This window comes from Heptranchias perlo, chromosome 2, assembly GCF_035084215.1.
Source record: "Heptranchias perlo isolate sHepPer1 chromosome 2, sHepPer1.hap1, whole genome shotgun sequence".
NCBI lineage: Eukaryota > Metazoa > Chordata > Chondrichthyes > Hexanchiformes > Hexanchidae > Heptranchias > Heptranchias perlo.
In genome coordinates, this window is record NC_090326.1 from 47,938,383 (window position 1) to 47,958,921 (window position 20,539).

At 55.2% G+C, this 20,539-nt stretch overlaps 1 protein-coding gene and 1 long non-coding RNA gene across 2 annotated transcripts in view; one reads left to right on the top strand and one right to left on the bottom strand.

The window, feature by feature from the left end:
• LOC137338850 (PH domain leucine-rich repeat-containing protein phosphatase 1-like) overlaps window positions 1–3,455 on the bottom strand; it is a 183,709-nt gene extending 180,254 nt beyond the window's left edge. The window contains exon 1 of the mRNA XM_068001849.1: window positions 1,801–3,455. Coding sequence (XP_067857950.1) covers window positions 1,801–3,250 — 1,450 coding nt within the window. The 5' untranslated portion in view covers window positions 3,251–3,455. The remainder of the gene's footprint in view (window positions 1–1,800) is intronic.
• Window positions 3,456–4,052: 597 nt separating this feature from the next.
• LOC137333528 (uncharacterized) overlaps window positions 4,053–20,539 on the top strand; it is a 59,613-nt gene continuing 43,126 nt past the window's right edge. Inside the window, exon 1 of the long non-coding RNA XR_010965908.1 lies at window positions 4,053–4,165. This is a non-coding gene — a long non-coding RNA (uncharacterized lncRNA). The remainder of the gene's footprint in view (window positions 4,166–20,539) is intronic.

Here is a 20,539-nt window from a genome sequence, read left to right on the forward strand (position 1 = left end):
CCCACTCTCATTCCCTCAAAATTAGCTTTTTTCCAATGTATTATTTTGGTCTTTGTCTTACTTATGTCTTTCTCAATCATTATTTTAAACCGTATTATGTTATTATCGCTATTGCCTAGATGTTCCCTCCGCATCCTTCTCTTATCTGCTCTGGTTCATTTCCCATTACTAGGTCCAGCAGTGATACCTCTCTTGTTGGGCTTCTCACATACTGGGTAAGAAAGGAGTCCTGTACACACTGTAAAAACTCCATTCCTTTTTCCCCTTCCCTACCTCTTCTTGCCAATTTATTTGGGGGTAGTTGAAATCACCCCATGATTATTATCCAATGTTTTTGTAATCATTTCATAATGAGTCTGTTGCAAGATTTTTGTTTTAGCATCTGTGCACTAATATACACACCTACTTTTGGCATTTTTGAAAGAAAAAAAGTGCATGATTACACATCAAGATTGTGTACAAAATCACTCAGAAGCTGATCTAACCGATTTGGATAAATGGTGTTTAGATGAACAGCTTCTCTATCGTGCTTTTTAATCACATAATTCCTAATATTACTTTGCAAATTACACAGACCAATCACAGTCCTGGTATTATTAGCAACAATAACTTGCATTTATATAGTGACTTTAATGCAGTCCTTCTGGTACACTTATAGGTCTTAGTCTGGTGAATCTGGATGTTCCTTTTACACTCTATTGACATACAAAAATCAAGCTACCGATGAAAGATATAGTTCAACAACAAAATATATCATATGTGTTAAGCACATTAATTGCTTGCAGAGCATATGTATGTGTGCCAGGTGTGACACAAATTGAAGATATTGAAAATTAGTCTGCTACTAATACAAGGGATATTCTCATGTTTTCATGCGAAACAAAAGACCGCTGATCATATGGGTGGTAGTGTTATTTTACAGTCCTAAAGAACGCAATAGCCATCTGTAGTGATGATAAAGCCCATAGCAGTCACCAGTGTTGTCAGCTATCCCCAGCACCAGCACCTTTTGTGCAGCACATTCTGGAGGTGAGTCAAGCAGTCTCGCTGCATTGTTTAAACCCTTAACAGAAACCGTATTATACACTTAAAAGCAGACACATTTGAAACACTCTTGAATGCCAATCCAACTACAAAAACATAAAAGGGACAACATGGCCAAATAAAAAAGAATGTAATGAGAGGAATATAATGTTGCACTGTGGATGTGATTATGGTTTTAATTCACTAGCATAACAAAATACAACTAACATCTGCCTAAATCAGCATTATTTTCCTTTTAAAACCTTGACAGTCATGTGTATGATATTCTACTCCTATCAAAATACATGTTAATGCTGTCTTTAAAGCATTTTGTTCATGCCAGTTAAACATTAATAAGCTACTCAATGTCAATCTTTTTAAATTACTGTACTTTATTGAACTTAAATTCTCACCTTTCTGCACTTCATAAGCTATTGTAATTTCACTTTCCAATACTTGCATTCATGACTGCAAGTACTGCCTAAAACATCTGTCTGGAAACTAAGTTAGTCACTTTAAACAGTCAAAGTATACATCTCTGTCTATCTACCATTTTCCCTCCTCTTCAAAAGAAAAATAAAATCAGCATTCATAGCTTTGAATAAGAGAAAATTCTAAACTAGTTCTGGATATTTTCAATTTTGGAGGTATCTCACAGTATGTATTTTTCAATTAAAAAGTTATTAATTTTCAGACTGTAATATAAAAGATGGCATTCCAATTTTTTTTAAAAAAACAAGTCCACTGCAAATGTTCAATAAAACCTAACAATCGTACCTGCATAAAATCGAATCAGGCAGCCAATTTCAACATCCATTCCTTCCTCTTGCACCCTGCAAGGATCTTTAAATCCCAGTTTAAAGAGGTATTCATTTTGTATTTCAAGAGGGTTTTCATGTGGTTCCAGCCTCCTGGTAGTTTCACCATGAAGTTGTACATAGACCATTGATGTGAGCAAGCTATCAGTTGTCCCCGTTCTCAAAGTGCCAGGGATCAAAGACTTCAGCCTGCCATTGTCACAGTCGAGCAGTCCCTGTCTGCCAGTAAGGATGTCTCGCCTCAGCTCAGACCTGTCCAGACATTCCACCTTGACCATAGTATCATTTATGGCATTGCCATTTATGTGTTCATTATTTGCTGTAATGCTGTCCAGCGAAGGTCTACGTCTAGCAGCAACATTGTCCACAGCCATCAATTTGACAGAAGAATTGTTTGACGATTTGAGTCGAGGGGTATTACTATCCAACGAAGATCTGAGCCTGGTAATTTCAGAATCAGATTTTGGCCCTTCTCTGGCAGTGGCTGGTACTATATTAATCTGCCTGGTACTCACAGTATTCATTTCCTTCTGTGTGGCATTATTGTTATCCAGTGATGTCCCCAACCTGGCAACAGTAGTATTATCTTTCCCATACCTGACAATATCAATATTTGAGTGTTGCCCAGCACTGCTCAATGATGATCCCAGTTTTCCATGAGCAGCAATACACACTTGTCCTTGCCTGGTAGCAGCAATATCTGACGATGACCCAGACCTGGTGTTCAAATTATTTGTTTGCCCTGGTCTGACCAAAGGAACTGGTCCTGACCTGGCACCAATATTCCTCAATGCCCCCCGTTTGCCACCACCAATGTTGTCCAAAGAGCTTAATTTGGCAATGCCAGCACTATCTACTGAGGTTGCCTTCCCCATGCTCCCTCCTCCTTGGTGGCCAAGGTGCAGCAACCTGGCAGCAACCTCAGCTGCAGTGGTGTCCAGGGTACAAATAACAGGACGCAGGTAAGAGGACATATGTCTGTCGTAGAGATGCAGGCAGCCCCTCTGCACGTCCGCTCGGACCCACTCCCTATCGGTCGCAGTTAGCGACCTGTGCTTCATGCCCAACATGTTCTTACGGTCCAAGCTGCGAGTGTTGCAGGCTGCTGTCGTCGAGAGGTTCCTCCTCAGCCTCCTCCTTAAAAGCAGAGAGTTAGAATTGTTGTTCCAACTGTTATTACCACCGGACTTTGCATTAGGAAGTAAAATTGGAGTAGTAGTAGTCGTAGTAATAGTAGGAAGGGAAGAGACATGTCCTCCGCCGCCGCATCCTCCTCCTTCTCTACAGGAATCCAGCCGCTGCACTTCATCGGCGCTCACAGCATTGCCGCTGCCTTTTAATTTACTACTTTTACAGCCCGGAACGCCCGAACACTCCCTCTGGAGCTCGGAAACAAACGCGGGTTCCATTTCCGAACGAGTTGTTTGTTTTACGCACAATGGGCAAAACAATGATATTAAAGAATTAGAATCCGGCCCGGAACGTGCCCTTTTATTGCGGGGAGAGCGCCGGCACTGGCAGCATTCTGGGAGTGTCCTCTGTCACTCACTCTCCACTCCCACTCCCACTCCACTCCTCACTCACTCACTCACTCACTCAGCGGCTCCTGCTTACTATCGCCATTACGGAATGGAAGACAGACTGTACACAGAGCGCTAGAAAGCGGGACTCCGCCGCATGAATAATTCATTAGCTCACGCATCAAATTCAAACAACTCCTCTCTATAAATATTCATCAAGCTCTCATTCCCACCCCTTTTTAAACAAAATGTTGGAACAGCACCGGGCTCGTTCTATTGATGTTTGATAAGTACAACGAAATATGTGTGTGTGGGGCGGGGGGGGGGTTGTTTAACATACCTTTGGTTTGATGGATAGAATGAGACAGGGAGCCTCCGGGGCTCTATTTGCCTCGCCACTCCCCTCCCCCCACCCCTTTTTAGTTTAATGAATATTCATGACCTGGCGGGAAAAGGCGCCCCCTCCCCCGCCCGGTTTGTTGTTGCGATATGACGTCACGGCGGTTGGCATGGGGTCCTCGCGACCTGCTCTTTGCGTCATTACTGTAAAGCGGCATTGCGAGAGCTGCCCCCGCAGAGCATTCTGGGAGCCGTGGTTCTTGAACGACCCGATCGCCTCGAGCGGCGGCGGGGAGAGGCCGGAAACAAACTACAACTCCCGGCCTGCCTCACTCTCCCGACGCATGCGCGCCGCCGAATATACAGTATGATCACCACAGAGCATTTCATGATATTTTAAAAAAAACACGATGGTTCATAATTTGATGATCTTAAAGTATCGACACTTCATATTCGGATCGATGGGTAATTACATTAACAGTCTATAAGGAGGGCGATGAGTTGCATTCTCTCGGCCCCCGGGGTCGATTCGTCTCCCTCCAGCTCAGTGACGTTGATTGATTCACACTCGCAGTTTGACCGGGAGTGAGTCTAATCCCCGGGAGTGAGTCTAATCCCCGGGAGTGAGTCTAATCCCCGAGAGTGAGTCTAATCCCCGGGAGTGAGTCTAATCCCCGGGAGTGAGTCTAATCCCCGGGAGTGAGTCTAATCCCCGGGAGTGAGACTAATCCCCGGGAGTGAGTCTAATCCCCGGGAGTGAGTCTAATCCCCGGGAGTGAGTCTAATCCCCGGGAGTGAGTCCGATCCCCGGGAGTGAGTCTAATCCCCGGGAGTGAGTCTAATCCCCGTGTGTCGGGAGTGAGTCTAATCCCCGGGAGTGAGTCTAATCCCCGGGAGTGAGTCTAATCCCCGGGAGTGAGTCTAATCCCCGGGAGTGAGTCCGATCCCCGGGAGTGAGTCTAATCCCCGGGAGTGAGTCTAATCCCCGTGTGTCGGGAGTGAGTCTAATCCCCGGGAGTGAGTCTAATCCCCGGGAGTGAGTCTAATCCCCGGGAGTGAGTCTAATCCCCGGGAGTGAGACTAATCCCCGGGAGTGAGTCTAATCCCCGGATGTGAGACTAATCCCCGGGAGTGAGTCTAATCCCCGGGAGTGAGTCTAATCCCCGGGAGTGAGTCTAATCCCCGGGAGTGAGTCTAATCCCCGGGAGTGAGTCTAATCCCCGGGAGTGAGTCTAATCCCAGGGAGTGAGTCTAATCCCCGGGAGTGAGTCTAATCCCCGTGTGTCGGGAGTGAGTCCGATCCCCGGGAGTGTGTCTAATCCCCGGGAGTGAGTCCAATCCCCGGGAGTGAGTCCAATCCCCGGGAGTGAGTCCAATCCCCGGGAGTGAGTCTAATCCCCGGGAGTGAGTCTAATCCCCGGGAGTGAGTCTAATCCCCGGGAGTGAGTCTAATCCCCGGGAGTGAGACTAATCCCCGGGAGTGAGTCTAATCCCCGGGAGTGAGTAAATCCCCGTGTGTCGGGAGTGAGTCTAATCCCCGGGAGTGAGTCTAATCCCCGGGAGTGAGTCCAATCCCCGGGAGTGAGTCTAATCCCCGGGAGTGAGTCTAATCCCCGGGAGTGAGTCTAATCCCCGTGTGTCGGGAGTGAATCTAATCCCCGGGAGTGAGTCTAATCCCCGGGAGTGAGTCTAATCCCCGGGAGTGAGACTAATCCCCGGGAGTGAGTCTAATCCCCGGGAGTGAGTCTAATCCCCGAGAGTGAGTCTAATCCCCGGGAGTGAGTCTAATCCCCGGGAGTGAGTCTAATCCCCGGGAGTGAGTGTAATCCCCGGGAGTGAGTCTAATCCCCGGGAGTGAGTCTAATCCCCGGGAGTGAGTGTAATCCCCGGGAGTGAGTCTAATCCCCGGGAGTGAGTCTAATCCCCGTGTGTCGGGAGTGAGTCTAATCCCCGGGAGTGAGTCTAATCCCCGGGAGTGAGTCTAATCCCCGTGTGTCGGGAGTGAGTCCGATCCCCGGGAGTGAGTCTAATCCCCGGGAGTGAGTCTAATCCCCGGGAGTGAGTCTAATCCCCGGGAGTGAGTCTAATCCCCGGGAGTGAGTGTAATCCCCGGGAGTGAGTCTAATCCCCGGGAGTGAGTCTAATCCCCGGGAGTGAGTCTAATCCCCGTGCGTCGGGAGTGAGTCTAATCCCCGGGAGTGAGTCTAATCCCCGGGAGTGAGTCTAATCCCCGTGTGTCGGGAGTGAGTCCGATCCCCGGGAGTGAGTCTAATCCCCGTGTGTCGGGAGTGAGTCCAATCCCCGTGTGTCGGGAGTGAGTCTAATCCCCGGGAGTGAGTCTAATCCCCGGGAGTGAGTCCAATCCCCGCGTGTCGGGAGTGAGTCTAATCCCCGGGAGTGAGTCTAATCCCCGGGAGTGAGTCTAATCCCCGGGAGTGAGTCTAATCCCCGGGAGTGAGTCTAATCCCCGGGAGTGAGTCTAATCCCCGGGAGTGAGTCTAATCCCCGGGAGTGAGACTAATCCCCGGGAGTGAGTCTAATCCCCGGGAGTGAGTCTAATCCCCGGGAGTGAGTCTAATCCCCGGGAGTGAGTCTAATCCCCGGGAGTGAGTCTAATCCCCGGGAGTGAGTCTAATCCCCGGGAGTGAGTCTAATCCCCGTGTGTCGGGAGTGAATCTAATCCCCGGGAGTGAGTCTAATCCCCGGGAGTGAGTCTAATCCCCGGGAGTGAGTCTAATCCCCGGGAGTGAGTCTAATCCCCGGGAGTGAGTCTAATCCCCGGGAGTGAGTCTAATCCCCGGGAGTGAGTCTAATCCCCGTGTGTCGGGAGTGAGTCCAATCCCCGGGAGTGAGTCTAATCCCCGGGAGTGAGTCTAATCCCCGTGTGTCGGGAGTGAGTCTAATCCCCGTGTGTCGGGAGTGAGTCCAATCCCCGGGAGTGAGTCTAATCCCCGGGAGTGAGTCTAATCCCCGTGTGTCGGGAGTGAGTCCAATCCCCGGGAGTGAGTCTAATCCCCGGGAGTGAGTCCAATCCCCGCGTGTCGGGAGTGAGTCTAATCCCCGGGAGTGAGTCTAATCCCCGGGAGTGAGTCTAATCCCTGTGTGTCGGGAGTGAGTCTAATCCCCGGGAGTGAGTCTAATCCCCGTGTGTCGGGAGTGAGTCTAATCCCCGGGAGTGAGTCTAATCCCCGGGAGTGAGTCTAATCCCCGTGTGTCGGGAGTGAGTCTAATCCCCGGGAGTGAGTCTAATCCCCGTGTGTCGGGAGTGAGTCTAATCCCCGGGAGTGAGTCTAATCCCCGGGAGTGAGTCTAATCCCCGTGTGTCGGGAGTGAGTCTAATCCCCGGGAGTGAGTCTAATCCCCGGGAGTGAGTCTAATCCCCGTGTGTCGGGAGTGAGTCTAATCCCCGGGAGTGAGACTAATCCCCGGGAGTGAGTCTAATCCCCGTGTGTCGGGAGTGAGTCTAATCCCCGGGAGTGAGTCTAATCCCCGTGTGTCGGGAGTGAGTCCAATCCCCGGGAGTGAGTCTAATCCCCGGGAGTGAGTCTAATCCCCGTGTGTCGGGAGTGAGTCTAATCCCCGGGAGTGAGTCTAATCCCCGGGAGTGAGTCTAATCCCCGTGTGTCGGGAGTGAGACTAATCCCCGGGAGTGAGTCTAATCCCCGTGTGTCGGGAGTGAGTCTAATCCCCGGGAGTGAGTCTAATCCCCGGGAGTGAGTCTAATCCCCGGGAGTGAGACTAATCCCCGGGAGTGAGTCTAATCCCCGGGAGTGAGTCTAATCCCCGGGAGTGAGTCTAATCCCCGTGTGTCGGGAGTGAGTCTAATCCCCGGGAGTGAGTCTAATCCCCGGGAGTGAGTCTAATCCCCGGGAGTGAGACTAATCCCCGGGAGTGAGTCTAATCCCCGGGAGTGAGTCTAATCCCCGGGAGTGAGTCTAATCCCCGTGTGTCGGGAGTGAGTCTAATCCCCGGGAGTGAGTCTAATCCCCGGGAGTGAGTCTAATCCCCGCGAGTGAGTCTAATCCCCGGGAGTGAGTCTAATCCCCGGGAGTGAGTCTAATCCCCGGGAGTGAGTCTAATCCCCGGGAGTGAGTCTAATCCCCGGGAGTGAGTCTAATCCCCGGGAGTGAGTCTAATCCCCGGGAGTGAGTCTAATCCCCGGGAGTGAGTCTAATCCCCGTGTGTCGGGAGTGAGTCTAATCCCCGGGAGTGAGTCTAATCCCCGGGAGTGAGTCTAATCCCCGTGTGTCGGGAGTGAGTCCGATCCCCGGGAGTGAGTCTAATCCCCGGGAGTGAGTCTAATCCCCGTGTGTCGGGAGTGAATCTAATCCCCGGGAGTGAGTCTAATCCCCGGGAGTGAGTCTAATCCCCGGGAGTGAGTCTAATCCCCGGGAGTGAGTGTAATCCCCGGGAGTGAGTCTAATCCCCGGGAGTGAGTCTAATCCCCGTGTGTCGGGAGTCAGTCTCATCCCCGGGAGTGAGTCTAATCCCCGGGAGTGAGTCTAATCCCCGTGTGTCGGGAGTGAGTCCGATCCCCGGGAGTGAGTCTAATCCCCGGGAGTGAGTCTAATCCCCGGGAGTGAGTCTAATCCCCGGGAGTGAGTCTAATCCCCGGGAGTGAGTCTAATCCCCGTGTGTCGGGAGTGAGTCTAATCCCCGGGAGTGAGTCTAATCCCCGGGAGTGAGTCTAATCCCCGTGTGTCGGGAGTGAGTCCGATCCCCGGGAGTGAGTCTAATCCCCGTGTGTCGGGAGTGAGTCTAATCCCCGTGTGTCGGGAGTGAGTCTAATCCCCGGGAGTGAGTCTAATCCCCGGGAGTGAGTCCAATCCCCGCGTGTCGGGAGTGAGTCTAATCCCCGGGAGTGAGTCTAATCCCCGGGAGTGAGTCTAATCCCCGGGAGTGAGTCTAATCCCCGGGAGTGAGTCTAATCCCCGGGAGTGAGACTAATCCCCGGGAGTGAGTCTAATCCCCGGGAGTGAGTCTAATCCCCGTGTGTCGGGAGTGAGTCTAATCCCCGGGAGTGAGTCTAATCCCCGGGAGTGAGTCTAATCCCCGGGAGTGACTCTAATCCCCGGGAGTGAGTCTAATCCCCGGGAGTGAGTCTAATCCCCGTGTGTCGGGAGTGTATCTAATCCCCGGGAGTGAGTCTAATCCCCGGGAGTGAGTCTAATCCCCGGGAGTGAGACTAATCCCCGGGAGTGAGTCTAATCCCCGGGAGTGAGTCTAATCCCCGAGAGTGAGTCTAATCCCCGGGAGTGAGTCTAATCCCCGGGAGTGAGTCTAATCCCCGGGAGTGAGTCTAATCCCCGGGAGTGAGTCTAATCCCCGGGAGTGAGTCTAATCCCCGGGAGTGAGTCTAATCCCCGTGTGTCGGGAGTGAGTCTAATCCCCGGGAGTGAGTCTAATCCCCGGGAGTGAGTCTAATCCCCGTGTGTCGGGAGTGAGTCCGATCCCCGGGAGTGAGTCTAATCCCCGGGAGTGAGTCTAATCCCCGGGAGTGAGTCTAATCCCCGGGAGTGAGTCTAATCCCCGGGAGTGAGTCTAATCCCCGGGAGTGAGTGTAATCCCCGGGAGTGAGTCTAATCCCCGGGAGTGAGTCTAATCCCCGTGTGTCGGGAGTGAGTCTAAGCCCCGGGAGTGAGTCTAATCCCCGGGAGTGAGTCTAATCCCCGGGAGTGAGTCTAATCCCCGTGTGTCGGGAGTGAGTCCGATCCCCGGGAGTGAGTCTAATCCCCGTGTGTCGGGAGTGAGTCTAATCCCCGTGTGTCGGGAGTGAGTCTAATCCCCGGGAGTGAGTCTAATCCCCGGGAGTGAGTCCAATCCCCGCGTGTCGGCAGTGAGTCTAATCCCCGGGAGTGAGTCTAATCCCCGGGAGTGAGTCTAATCCCTGTGTGTCGGGAGTGAGTCTAATCCCCGGGAGTGAGTCTAATCCCCGTGTGTCGGGAGTGAGTCTAATCCCCGGGAGTGAGTCTAATCCCCGGGAGTGAGTCTAATCCCCGTGTGTCGGGAGTGAGTCTAATCCCCGGGAGTGAGTCTAATCCCCGTGTGTCGGGAGTGAGTCTAATCCCCGGGAGTGAGTCTAATCCCCGGGAGTGAGTCTAATCCCCGTGTGTCGGGAGTGAGTCTAATCCCCGGGAGTGAGTCTAATCCCCGGGAGTGAGTCTAATCCCCGTGTGTCGGGAGTGAGTCTAATCCCCGGGAGTGAGACTAATCCCCGGGAGTGAGTCTAATCCCCGTGTGTCGGGAGTGAGTCTAATCCCCGGGAGTGAGTCTAATCCCCGTGTGTCGGGAGTGAGTCTAATCCCCGGGAGTGAGTCTAATCCCCGGGAGTGAGTCTAATCCCCGTGTGTCGGGAGTGAGTCTAATCCCCGGGAGTGAGTCTAATCCCCGGGAGTGAGTCTAATCCCCGTGTGTCGGGAGTGAGTCTAATCCCCGGGAGTGAGTCTAATCCCCGGGAGTGAGTCTAATCCCCGGGAGTGAGACTAATCCCCGGGAGTGAGTCTAATCCCCGGGAGTGAGTCTAATCCCCGGGAGTGAGTCTAATCCCCGTGTGTCGGGAGTGAGTCCAATCCCCGGGAGTGAGTCTAATCCCCGGGAGTGAGTCTAATCCCCGGGAGTGAGACTCATCCCCGGGAGTGAGTCTAATCCCCGGGAGTGAGTCTAATCCCCGGGAGTGAGTCTAATCCCCGGGAGTGAGTCTCATCCCCGGGAGTGAGTCTCATCCCCGGGAGTGAGTCTAATCCCCGGGAGTGAGTCTAATCCCCGGGAGTGAGTGTAATCCCCGGGAGTGAGTCTAATCCCCGGGAGTGAGTCTAATCCCCGTGTGTCGGGAGTGAGTCTAATCCCCGGGAGTGAGTCTAATCCCCGGGAGTGAGTCTAATCCCCGTGTGTCGGGAGTGAGTCCGATCCCCGGGAGTGAGTCTAATCCCCGGGAGTGAGTCTAATCCCCGTGTGTCGGGAGTGAATCGAATCCCCGGGAGTGAGTCTAATCCCCGGGAGTGAGTCTAATCCCCGGGAGTGAGTCTAATCCCCGGGAGTGAGTGTAATCCCCGGGAGTGAGTCTAATCCCCGGGAGTGAGTCTAATCCCCGTGTGTCGGGAGTGAGTCTGATCCCCGGGAGTGAGTCTAATCCCCGGGAGTGAGTCTAATCCCCGTGTGTCGGGAGTGAGTCCGATCCCCGGGACTGAGTCTAATCCCCGGGAGTGAGTCTAATCCCCGTGTGTCGGGAGTGAGTCTAATCCCCGTGTGTCGGGAGTGAGTCTAATCCCCGGGAGTGAGTCTAATCCCCGGGAGTGAGTCCAATCCCCGCGTGTCGGGAGTGAGTCTAATCCCCGGGAGTGAGTCTAATCCCCGGGAGTGAGTCTAATCCCTGTGTGTCGGGAGTGAGTCTAATCCCCGGGAGTGAGTCTAATCCCCGTGTGTCGGGAGTGAGTCTAATCCCCGGGAGTCAGTCTAATCCCCGGGAGTGAGTCTAATCCCCGTGTGTCGGGAGTGAGTCTAATCCCCGGGAGTGAGTCTAATCCCCGGGAGTGAGTGTAATCCCCGTGTGTCGGGAGTGAGTCTAATCCCCGGGAGTGAGTCTAATCCCCGGGAGTGAGTCTAATCCCCGGGCGTGAGTCTAATCCCCGGGAGTGAGTGTAATCCCCGGGAGTGAGTCTAATCCCCGGGAGTGAGTCTAATCCCCGTGTGTCGGGAGTGAGTCTAATCCCCGGGAGTGAGTCTAATCCCCGGGAGTGAGTCTAATCCCCGTGTGTCGGGAGTGAGTCCGATCCCCGGGAGTGAGTCTAATCCCCGGGAGTGAGTCTAATCCCCGTGTGTCGGGAGTGAATCGAATCCCCGGGAGTGAGTCTAATCCCCGGGAGTGAGTCTAATCCCCGGGAGTGAGTCTAATCCCCGGGAGTGAGTGTAATCCCCGGGAGTGAGTCTAATCCCCGGGAGTGAGTCTAATCCCCGTGTGTCGGGAGTGAGTCTAATCCCCGGGAGTGAGTCTAATCCCCGTGTGTCGGGAGTGAGTCTAATCCCCGGGAGTGAGTCTAATCCCCGTGTGTCGGGAGTGAGTCTAATCCCCGGGAGTGAGTCTAATCCCCGGGAGTGAGTCTAATCCCCGTGTGTCGGGAGTGAGTCTAATCCCCGGGAGTGAGTCTAATCCCCGGGAGTGAGTCTAATCCCCGTGTGTCGGGAGTGAGTCTAATCCCCGGGAGTGAGTCTAATCCCCGGGAGTGAGTCTAATCCCCGGGAGTGAGACTAATCCCCGGGAGTGAGTCTAATCCCCGGGAGTGAGTCTAATCCCCGGGAGTGAGTCTAATCCCCGTGTGTCGGGAGTGAGTCCAATCCCCGGGAGTGAGTCTAATCCCCGGGAGTGAGTCTAATCCCCGGGAGTGAGACTCATCCCCGGGAGTGAGTCTAATCCCCGGGAGTGAGTCTAATCCCCGGGAGTGAGTCTAAACCCCGGGAGTGAGTCTCATCCCCGGGAGTGAGTCTCATCCCCGGGAGTGAGTCTAATCCCCGGGAGTGAGTCTAATCCCCGGGAGTGAGTGTAATCCCCGGGAGTGAGTCTAATCCCCGGGAGTGAGTCTAATCCCCGTGTGTCGGGAGTGAGTCTAATCCCCGGGAGTGAGTCTAATCCCCGGGAGTGAGTCTAATCCCCGTGTGTCGGGAGTGAGTCCGATCCCCGGGAGTGAGTCTAATCCCCGGGAGTGAGTCTAATCCCCGTGTGTCGGGAGTGAATCGAATCCCCGGGAGTGAGTCTAATCCCCGGGAGTGAGTCTAATCCCCGGGAGTGAGTCTAATCCCCGGGAGTGAGTGTAATCCCCGGGAGTGAGTCTAATCCCCGGGAGTGAGTCTAATCCCCGTGTGTCGGGAGTGAGTCTGATCCCCGGGAGTGAGTCTAATCCCCGGGAGTGAGTCTAATCCCCGTGTGTCGGGAGTGAGTCCGATCCCCGGGACTGAGTCTAATCCCCGGGAGTGAGTCTAATCCCCGTGTGTCGGGAGTGAGTCTAATCCCCGTGTGTCGGGAGTGAGTCTAATCCCCGGGAGTGAGTCTAATCCCCGGGAGTGAGTCCAATCCCCGCGTGTCGGGAGTGAGTCTAATCCCCGGGAGTGAGTCTAATCCCCGGGAGTGAGTCTAATCCCTGTGTGTCGGGAGTGAGTCTAATCCCCGGGAGTGAGTCTAATCCCCGTGTGTCGGGAGTGAGTCTAATCCCCGGGAGTCAGTCTAATCCCCGGGAGTGAGTCTAATCCCCGTGTGTCGGGAGTGAGTCTAATCCCCGGGAGTGAGTCTAATCCCCGGGAGTGAGTGTAATCCCCGTGTGTCGGGAGTGAGTCTAATCCCCGGGAGTGAGTCTAATCCCCGGGAGTGAGTCTAATCCCCGGGCGTGAGTCTAATCCCCGGGAGTGAGTGTAATCCCCGGGAGTGAGTCTAATCCCCGGGAGTGAGTCTAATCCCCGTGTGTCGGGAGTGAGTCTAATCCCCGGGAGTGAGTCTAATCCCCGGGAGTGAGTCTAATCCCCGTGTGTCGGGAGTGAGTCCGATCCCCGGGAGTGAGTCTAATCCCCGGGAGTGAGTCTAATCCCCGTGTGTCGGGAGTGAATCGAATCCCCGGGAGTGAGTCTAATCCCCGGGAGTGAGTCTAATCCCCGGGAGTGAGTCTAATCCCCGGGAGTGAGTGTAATCCCCGGGAGTGAGTCTAATCCCCGGGAGTGAGTCTAATCCCCGTGTGTCGGGAGTGAGTCTAATCCCCGGGAGTGAGTCTAATCCCCGTGTGTCGGGAGTGAGTCTAATCCCCGTGTGTCGGGAGTGAGTCTAATCCCCGGGAGTGAGTCTAATCCCCGCGTGTCGGGAGTGAGTCTAATCCCCGGGAGTGAGTCTAATCCCCGTGTGTCGGGAGTGAGTCTAATCCCCGGGTGTCGGGAGTGAGTCCGATCCCCGGGACTGAGTCTAATCCCCGGGAGTGAGTCTAATCCCCGTGTGTCGGGAGTGAGTCTAATCCCCGTGTGTCGGGAGTGAGTCTAATCCCCGGGAGTGAGTCCAATCCCCGCGTGTCGGGAGTGAGTCTAATCCCCGTGTGTCGGGAGTGAGTCTAATCCCCGGGAGTCAGTCTAATCCCCGGGAGTGAGTCTAATCCCCGTGTGTCGGGAGTGAGTCTAATCCCCGGGAGTGAGTCTAATCCCCGTGTGTCGGGAGTGAGTCTAATCCCCGGGAGTGAGTCTAATCCCCGGGAGTGAGTCTAATCCCCGGGAGTGAGTCTAATCCCCGTGTGTCGGGAGTGAGTCTAATCCCCGGGAGTGAGACTAATCCCCGGGAGTGAGTCTAATCCCCGTGTGTCGGGAGTGAGTCTAATCCCCGGGAGTGAGTCTAATCCCCGTGTGTCGGGAGTGAGTCTAATCCCCGGGAGTGAGTCTAATCCCCGGGAGTGAGTCTAATCCCCGTGTGTCGGGAGTGAGTCTAATCCCCGGGAGTGAGTCTAATCCCCGGGAGTGAGTCTAATCCCCGTGTGTTGGGAGTGAGACTAATCCCCGGGAGTGAGTCTAATCCCCGTGTGTCGGGAGTGAGTCTAATCCCCGGGAGTGAGTCTAATCCCCGGGAGTGAGTCTAATCCCCGGGAGTGAGTCTAATCCCCGTGTGTCGGGAGTGAGTCTAATCCCCGGGAGTGAGTCTAATCCCCGGGAGTGAGTCTAATCCCCGGGAGTGAGTCTAATCCCCGTGTGTCGGGAGTGAGTCTAATCCCCGGGAGTGAGTCGAATCCCCGGGAGTGAGTCTAATCCCCGGGCGTGAGTCTAATCCCCGGGAGTGAGACTAATCCCCGGGAGTGAGTCTAATACCCGGGAGTGAGTCTAATCCCCGTGTCGGGAGTGAGTCTAATCCCCGTGTGTCGGGAGTGAGTCTAATCCCCGGGAGTGAGTCTAATCCCCGTGTGTCGGGAGTGAGTCTAATCCCTGCGTGTCGGGTGTGAGTCTAATCCCCGTGTGTCGGGAGTGAGTCTAATCCCCGGGAGTGAGTCTAATCCCCGGGAGTGAGTCTAATCCCCGGGAGTGAGTCTAATACCCGGGAGTGAGTCTAATCCCCGTGTCGGGAGTGAGTCTAATCCCTGTGTGTCGGGAGTGAGTCTAATCCCCGTGTGTCGGGAGTGAGTCTAATCCCCGGGAGTGAGTCTAATCCCCGTGTGTCGGGAGTGAGTCTAATCCCCGGGAGTGAGTCTAATCCCCGGGAGTGAGTCTAATCCCCGTGTGTCGGGAGTGAGTCTAATCCCCGGGAGTGAGACTAATCCCCGGGAGTGAGTCTAATCCCTGTGTGTCGGGAGTGAGTCTAATCCCCGGGAGTGAGTCTAATCCCCGTGTGTCGGGAGTGAGTCTAATCCCCGGGAGTGAGTCTAATCCCCGGGAGTGAGTCTAATCCCCGTGTGTCGGGAGTGAGTCTAATCCCCGGGAGTGAGTCTAATCCCCGGGAGTGAGACTAATCCCCGGGAGTGAGACTAATCCCCGGTAGTGAGTCTAATCCCCGCGTGTCGGGAGTGAGTCTAATCCCCGGCAGTGAGTCTAATCCCCGGGAGTGAGTCTAATCCCCGGGAGTGAGACTAATCCCCGGGAGTGAGTCTAATCCCCGGGAGTGAGTCTAATCCCCGTGTGTCGGGAGTGAGTCTAATCTCCGGGAGTGAGTCTAATCCCCGGGAGTGAGTCTAATCCCCGTGTGTCGGGAGTGAGTCTAATCCCCGGGAGTGAGTCTAATCCCCGGGAGTGAGTCTAATCCCCGGGAGTGAGACTAATCCCCGGGAGTGAGACTAATCCCCGGGAGTGAGTCTAATCCCCGCGTGTCGGGAGTGAGTCTAATCCCCGGGAGTGAGTCTAATCCACGGGAGTGAGTCTAATCCCCGTGTGTCGGGAGTGAGTCTAATCCCCGGGAGTGAGTCTCATCCCCGGGAGTGAGTCTCATCCCCGGGAGCGAGTCTAATCCCCGGGAGTGAGACTAATCCCCGGGAGTGAGTCTAATCCCCGCGTGAAATGAGTGAGTCTAATCCCCGGGAGTGACTCTAATCCCCGGGAGTGAGTCTAATCCCCGGGAGTGAGTCTAATCCCCGGGAGTGAGACTAATCCCCGGGAGTGAGTCTAATCCCCGCGTGTCGGGAGTGAGTCTAATCCCCGCGTGTCGGGAGTGAGTCCAATCCCCGCATGTCGGGAGTGAGTCTAATCCCCGTGTGTCGGGAGTGAGTCTAATCCCCGGGAGTGAGTCTAATCCCCGGGAGTGAGTCCAATCCCCGCGTGTCGGGAGTGAGTCTAATCCCCGGGAGTGAGTCTAATCCCCGGGAGTGAGTCTAATCCCCGGGAGTGAGTCTAATCCCTGTGTGTCGGGAGTGAGTCTAATCCCCGGGAGTGAGTCTAATCCCCGTGTGTCGGGAGTGACTCTAATCCCCGGGAGTGAGTCTAATCCCCGGGAGTGAGTCTAATCCCCGTGTGTCGGGAGTGAGTCTAATCCCCGGGAGTGAGTCTAATCCCCGGGAGTGAGTCTAATCCCCGTGTGTCGGGAGTGAGTCTAATCCCCGGGAGTGAGTCTAATCCCCGTGTGTCGGGAGTGAGTCTAATCCCCGGGAGTGAGTCTAATCCCCGGGAGTGAGTCGAATCCCCGTGTGTCGGGAGTGAGTCTAATCCCCGGGAGTGAGTCTAATCCCCGGGAGTGAGTCTAATCCCCGTGTGTCGGGAGCGAGACTAATCCCCGGGAGTGAGTCTAATCCCCGGGAGTGAGTCTAATCCCCGGGAGTGAGTCTAATCCCCGTGTGTCGGGAGTGAGACTAATCCCCGGGAGTGAGTCTAATCCCCGGGAGTGAGTCTAATCCCCGGGAGTGAGTCTAATCCCCGGGAGTGAGTCTAATCCCCGTGTGTCGGGAGTGAGTCTAATCCCCGGGAGTGAGTCTAATCCCCGGGAGTGAGTCTAATCCCCGGGAGTGAGTCTAATCCCCGTGTGTCGGGAGTGAGTCTAATCCCCGGGAGTGAGTCTAATCCCCGGGAGTGAGTCTAATCCCCGGGCGTGAGTCTAATCCCCGGGAGTGAGTGTAATCCCCGGGAGTGAGTCTAATCCCCGGGAGTGAGTCTAATCCCCGTGTGTCGGGAGTGAGTCTAATCCCCGGGAGTGAGTCTAATCCCCGGGAGTGAGTCTAATCCCCGTGTGTCGGGAGTGAGTCCGATCCCCGGGAGTGAGTCTAATCCCCGGGAGTGAGTCTAATCCCCGTGTGTCGGGAGTGAATCGAATCCCCGGGAGTGAGTCTAATCCCCGGGAGTGAGTCTAATCCCCGGGAGTGAGTCTAATCCCCGGGAGTGAGTGTAATCCCCGGGAGTGAGTCTAATCCCCGGGAGTGAGTCTAATCCCCGTGTGTCGGGAGTGAGTCTAATCCCCGGGAGTGAGTCTAATCCCCGTGTGTCGGGAGTGAGTCTAATCCCCGTGTGTCGGGAGTGAGTCTAATCCCCGGGAGTGAGTCTAATCCCCGCGTGTCGGGAGTGAGTCTAATCCCCGGGAGTGAGTCTAATCCCCGTGTGTCGGGAGTGAGTCTAATCCCCGGGTGTCGGGAGTGAGTCCGATCCCCGGGACTGAGTCTAATCCCCGGGAGTGAGTCTAATCCCCGTGTGTCGGGAGTGAGTCTAATCCCCGTGTGTCGGGAGTGAGTCTAATCCCCGGGAGTGAGTCCAATCCCCGCGTGTCGGGAGTGAGTCTAATCCCCGTGTGTCGGGAGTGAGTCTAATCCCCGGGAGTCAGTCTAATCCCCGGGAGTGAGTCTAATCCCCGTGTGTCGGGAGTGAGTCTAATCCCCGGGAGTGAGTCTAATCCCCGTGTGTCGGGAGTGAGTCTAATCCCCGGGAGTGAGTCTAATCCCCGGGAGTGAGTCTAATCCCCGGGAGTGAGTCTAATCCCCGTGTGTCGGGAGTGAGTCTAATCCCCGGGAGTGAGACTAATCCCCGGGAGTGAGTCTAATCCCCGTGTGTCGGGAGTGAGTCTAATCCCCGGGAGTGAGTCTAATCCCCGTGTGTCGGGAGTGAGTCTAATCCCCGGGAGTGAGTCTAATCCCCGGGAGTGAGTCTAATCCCCGTGTGTCGGGAGTGAGTCTAATCCCCGGGAGTGAGTCTAATCCCCGGGAGTGAGTCTAATCCCCGTGTGTTGGGAGTGAGACTAATCCCCGGGAGTGAGTCTAATCCCCGTGTGTCGGGAGTGAGTCTAATCCCCGGGAGTGAGTCTAATCCCCGGGAGTGAGTCTAATCCCCGGGAGTGAGTCTAATCCCCGTGTGTCGGGAGTGAGTCTAATCCCCGGGAGTGAGTCTAATCCCCGGGAGTGAGTCTAATCCCCGGGAGTGAGTCTAATCCCCGTGTGTCGGGAGTGAGTCTAATCCCCGGGAGTGAGTCGAATCCCCGGGAGTGAGTCTAATCCCCGGGCGTGAGTCTAATCCCCGGGAGTGAGACTAATCCCCGGGAGTGAGTCTAATACCCGGGAGTGAGTCTAATCCCTGCGTGTCGGGTGTGAGTCTAATCCCCGTGTGTCGGGAGTGAGTCTAATCCCCGGGAGTGAGTCTAATCCCCGGGAGTGAGTCTAATCCCCGGGAGTGAGTCTAATACCCGGGAGTGAGTCTAATCCCCGTGTCGGGAGTGAGTCTAATCCCCGTGTGTCGGGAGTGAGTCTAATCCCCGTGTGTCGGGAGTGAGTCTAATCCCCGGGAGTGAGTCTAATCCCCGTGTGTCGGGAGTGAGTCTAATCCCCGGGAGTGAGTCTAATCCCCGGGAGTGAGTCTAATCCCCGTGTGTCGGGAGTGAGTCTAATCCCCGGGAGTGAGACTAATCCCCGGGAGTGAGTCTAATCCCTGTGTGTCGGGAGTGAGTCTAATCCCCGGGAGTGAGTCTAATCCCCGTGTGTCGGGAGTGAGTCTAATCCCCGGGAGTGAGTCTAATCCCCGGGAGTGAGTCTAATCCCCGTGTGTCGGGAGTGAGTCTAATCCCCGGGAGTGAGTCTAATCCCCGGGAGTGAGTCTAATCCCCGGGAGTGAGACTAATCCCCGGGAGTGAGACTAATCCCCGGTAGTGAGTCTAATCCCCGCGTGTCGGGAGTGAGTCTAATCCCCGGCAGTGAGTCTAATCCCCGGGAGTGAGTCTAATCCCCGGGAGTGAGACTAATCCCCGGGAGTGAGTCTAATCCCCGGGAGTGAGTCTAATCCCCGTGTGTCGGGAGTGAGTCTAATCTCCGGGAGTGAGTCTAATCCCCGGGAGTGAGTCTAATCCCCGTGTGTCGGGAGTGAGTCTAATCCCCGGGAGTGAGTCTAATCCCCGGGAGTGAGTCTAATCCCCGGGAGTGAGACTAATCCCCGGGAGTGAGACTAATCCCCGGGAGTGAGTCTAATCCCCGCGTGTCGGGAGTGAGTCTAATCCCCGGGAGTGAGTCTAATCCCCGGGAGTGAGTCTAATCCCCGTGTGTCGGGAGTGAGTCTAATCCCCGGGAGTGAGTCTCATCCCCGGGAGTGAGTCTCATCCCCGGGAGTGAGTCCAATCCCCGGGAGTGAGACTAATCCCCGGGAGTGAGTCTAATCCCCGCGTGAAATGAGTGAGTCTAATCCCCGGGAGTGACTCTAATCCCCGGGAGTGAGTCTAATCCCCGGGAGTGAGTCTAATCCCCGGGAGTGAGACTAATCCCCGGGAGTGAGTCTAATCCCCGCGTGTCGGGAGTGAGTCTAATCCCCGCGTGTCGGGAGTGAGTCCAATCCCCGCATGTCGGGAGTGAGTCTAATCCCCGTGTGTCGGGAGTGAGTCTAATCCCCGGGAGTGAGTCTAATCCCCGGGAGTGAGTCCAATCCCCGCGTGTCGGGAGTGAGTCTAATCCCCGGGAGTGAGTCTAATCCCCGGGAGTGAGTCTAATCCCCGGGAGTGAGTCTAATCCCTGTGTGTCGGGAGTGAGTCTAATCCCCGGGAGTGAGTCTAATCCCCGCGTGTCTGGAGTGAGTCTAATCCCCGCGTGTCGGGAGTGAGTGTAATCCCCGCGTGTCGGGAGTGAGTCTAATCCCCGCGTGTCGGGAGTGAGTGTAATCCCCGCGTGTCGGGTGTGAGTCTAATCCCCGCGTGTCGGGAGTGAGTGTAATCCCCGCGTGTCGGGAGTGAGTGTAATCCCCGCGTGTCGGGTGTGAGTGTAATCCCCGCGTGTCGGGAGTGAGTCTAATCCCCGCGTGTCTGGAGTGAGTCTAATCCCCGCGTGTCGGGAGTGAGTCTAATCCCCGTGTGTCGGGAGTGAGTCTAATCCCCGTGTCGGGAGTGAGTGTAATCCCCGCGTGTCGGGAGTGAGTCTAATCCCCTTGTCGGGAGTGAGTCTAATCCGCGCGTGTCTGGAGTGAGTCTAATCCCCGTGTATCGGGAGTGAGTCTAATCCCCGCGTGTCCGGAGTGAGTGTAATCCCCGCGTGTCGGGAGTGAGTCTAATCCCCGCGTGTCGGGAGTGAGTCTAATCCCCGCGTGTCGGGATTGAGTCTAATCCCCGCGTGTCTGGAGTGAGTCTAATCCCCGCGTGTCGGGAGTGAGTGTAATCCCCGCGTGTCGGGAGTGAGTCCAATCCCCGTGTGTCGGGAGTGAGTCTAATCCCCGTGTATCGGGAGTGAGTGTAATCCCCGCGTGTCTGGAGTGAGTCTAATCCCCGTGTGTCGGGAGTGAGTCTAATCCCCGTCTGTCGGGTGTGAGTCTAATCCCTGTCTGTCGGGAGTGAGTCTAATCCCCGCGTGTCGGGAGTGAGTCTAATCCCCGTCTGTCGGGTGTGAGTCTAATCCCCGTCTGTCGGGAGTGAGTCTAATCCCCGCGTGTCGGGAGTGAGTCTAATCCCCGTCTGTCGGG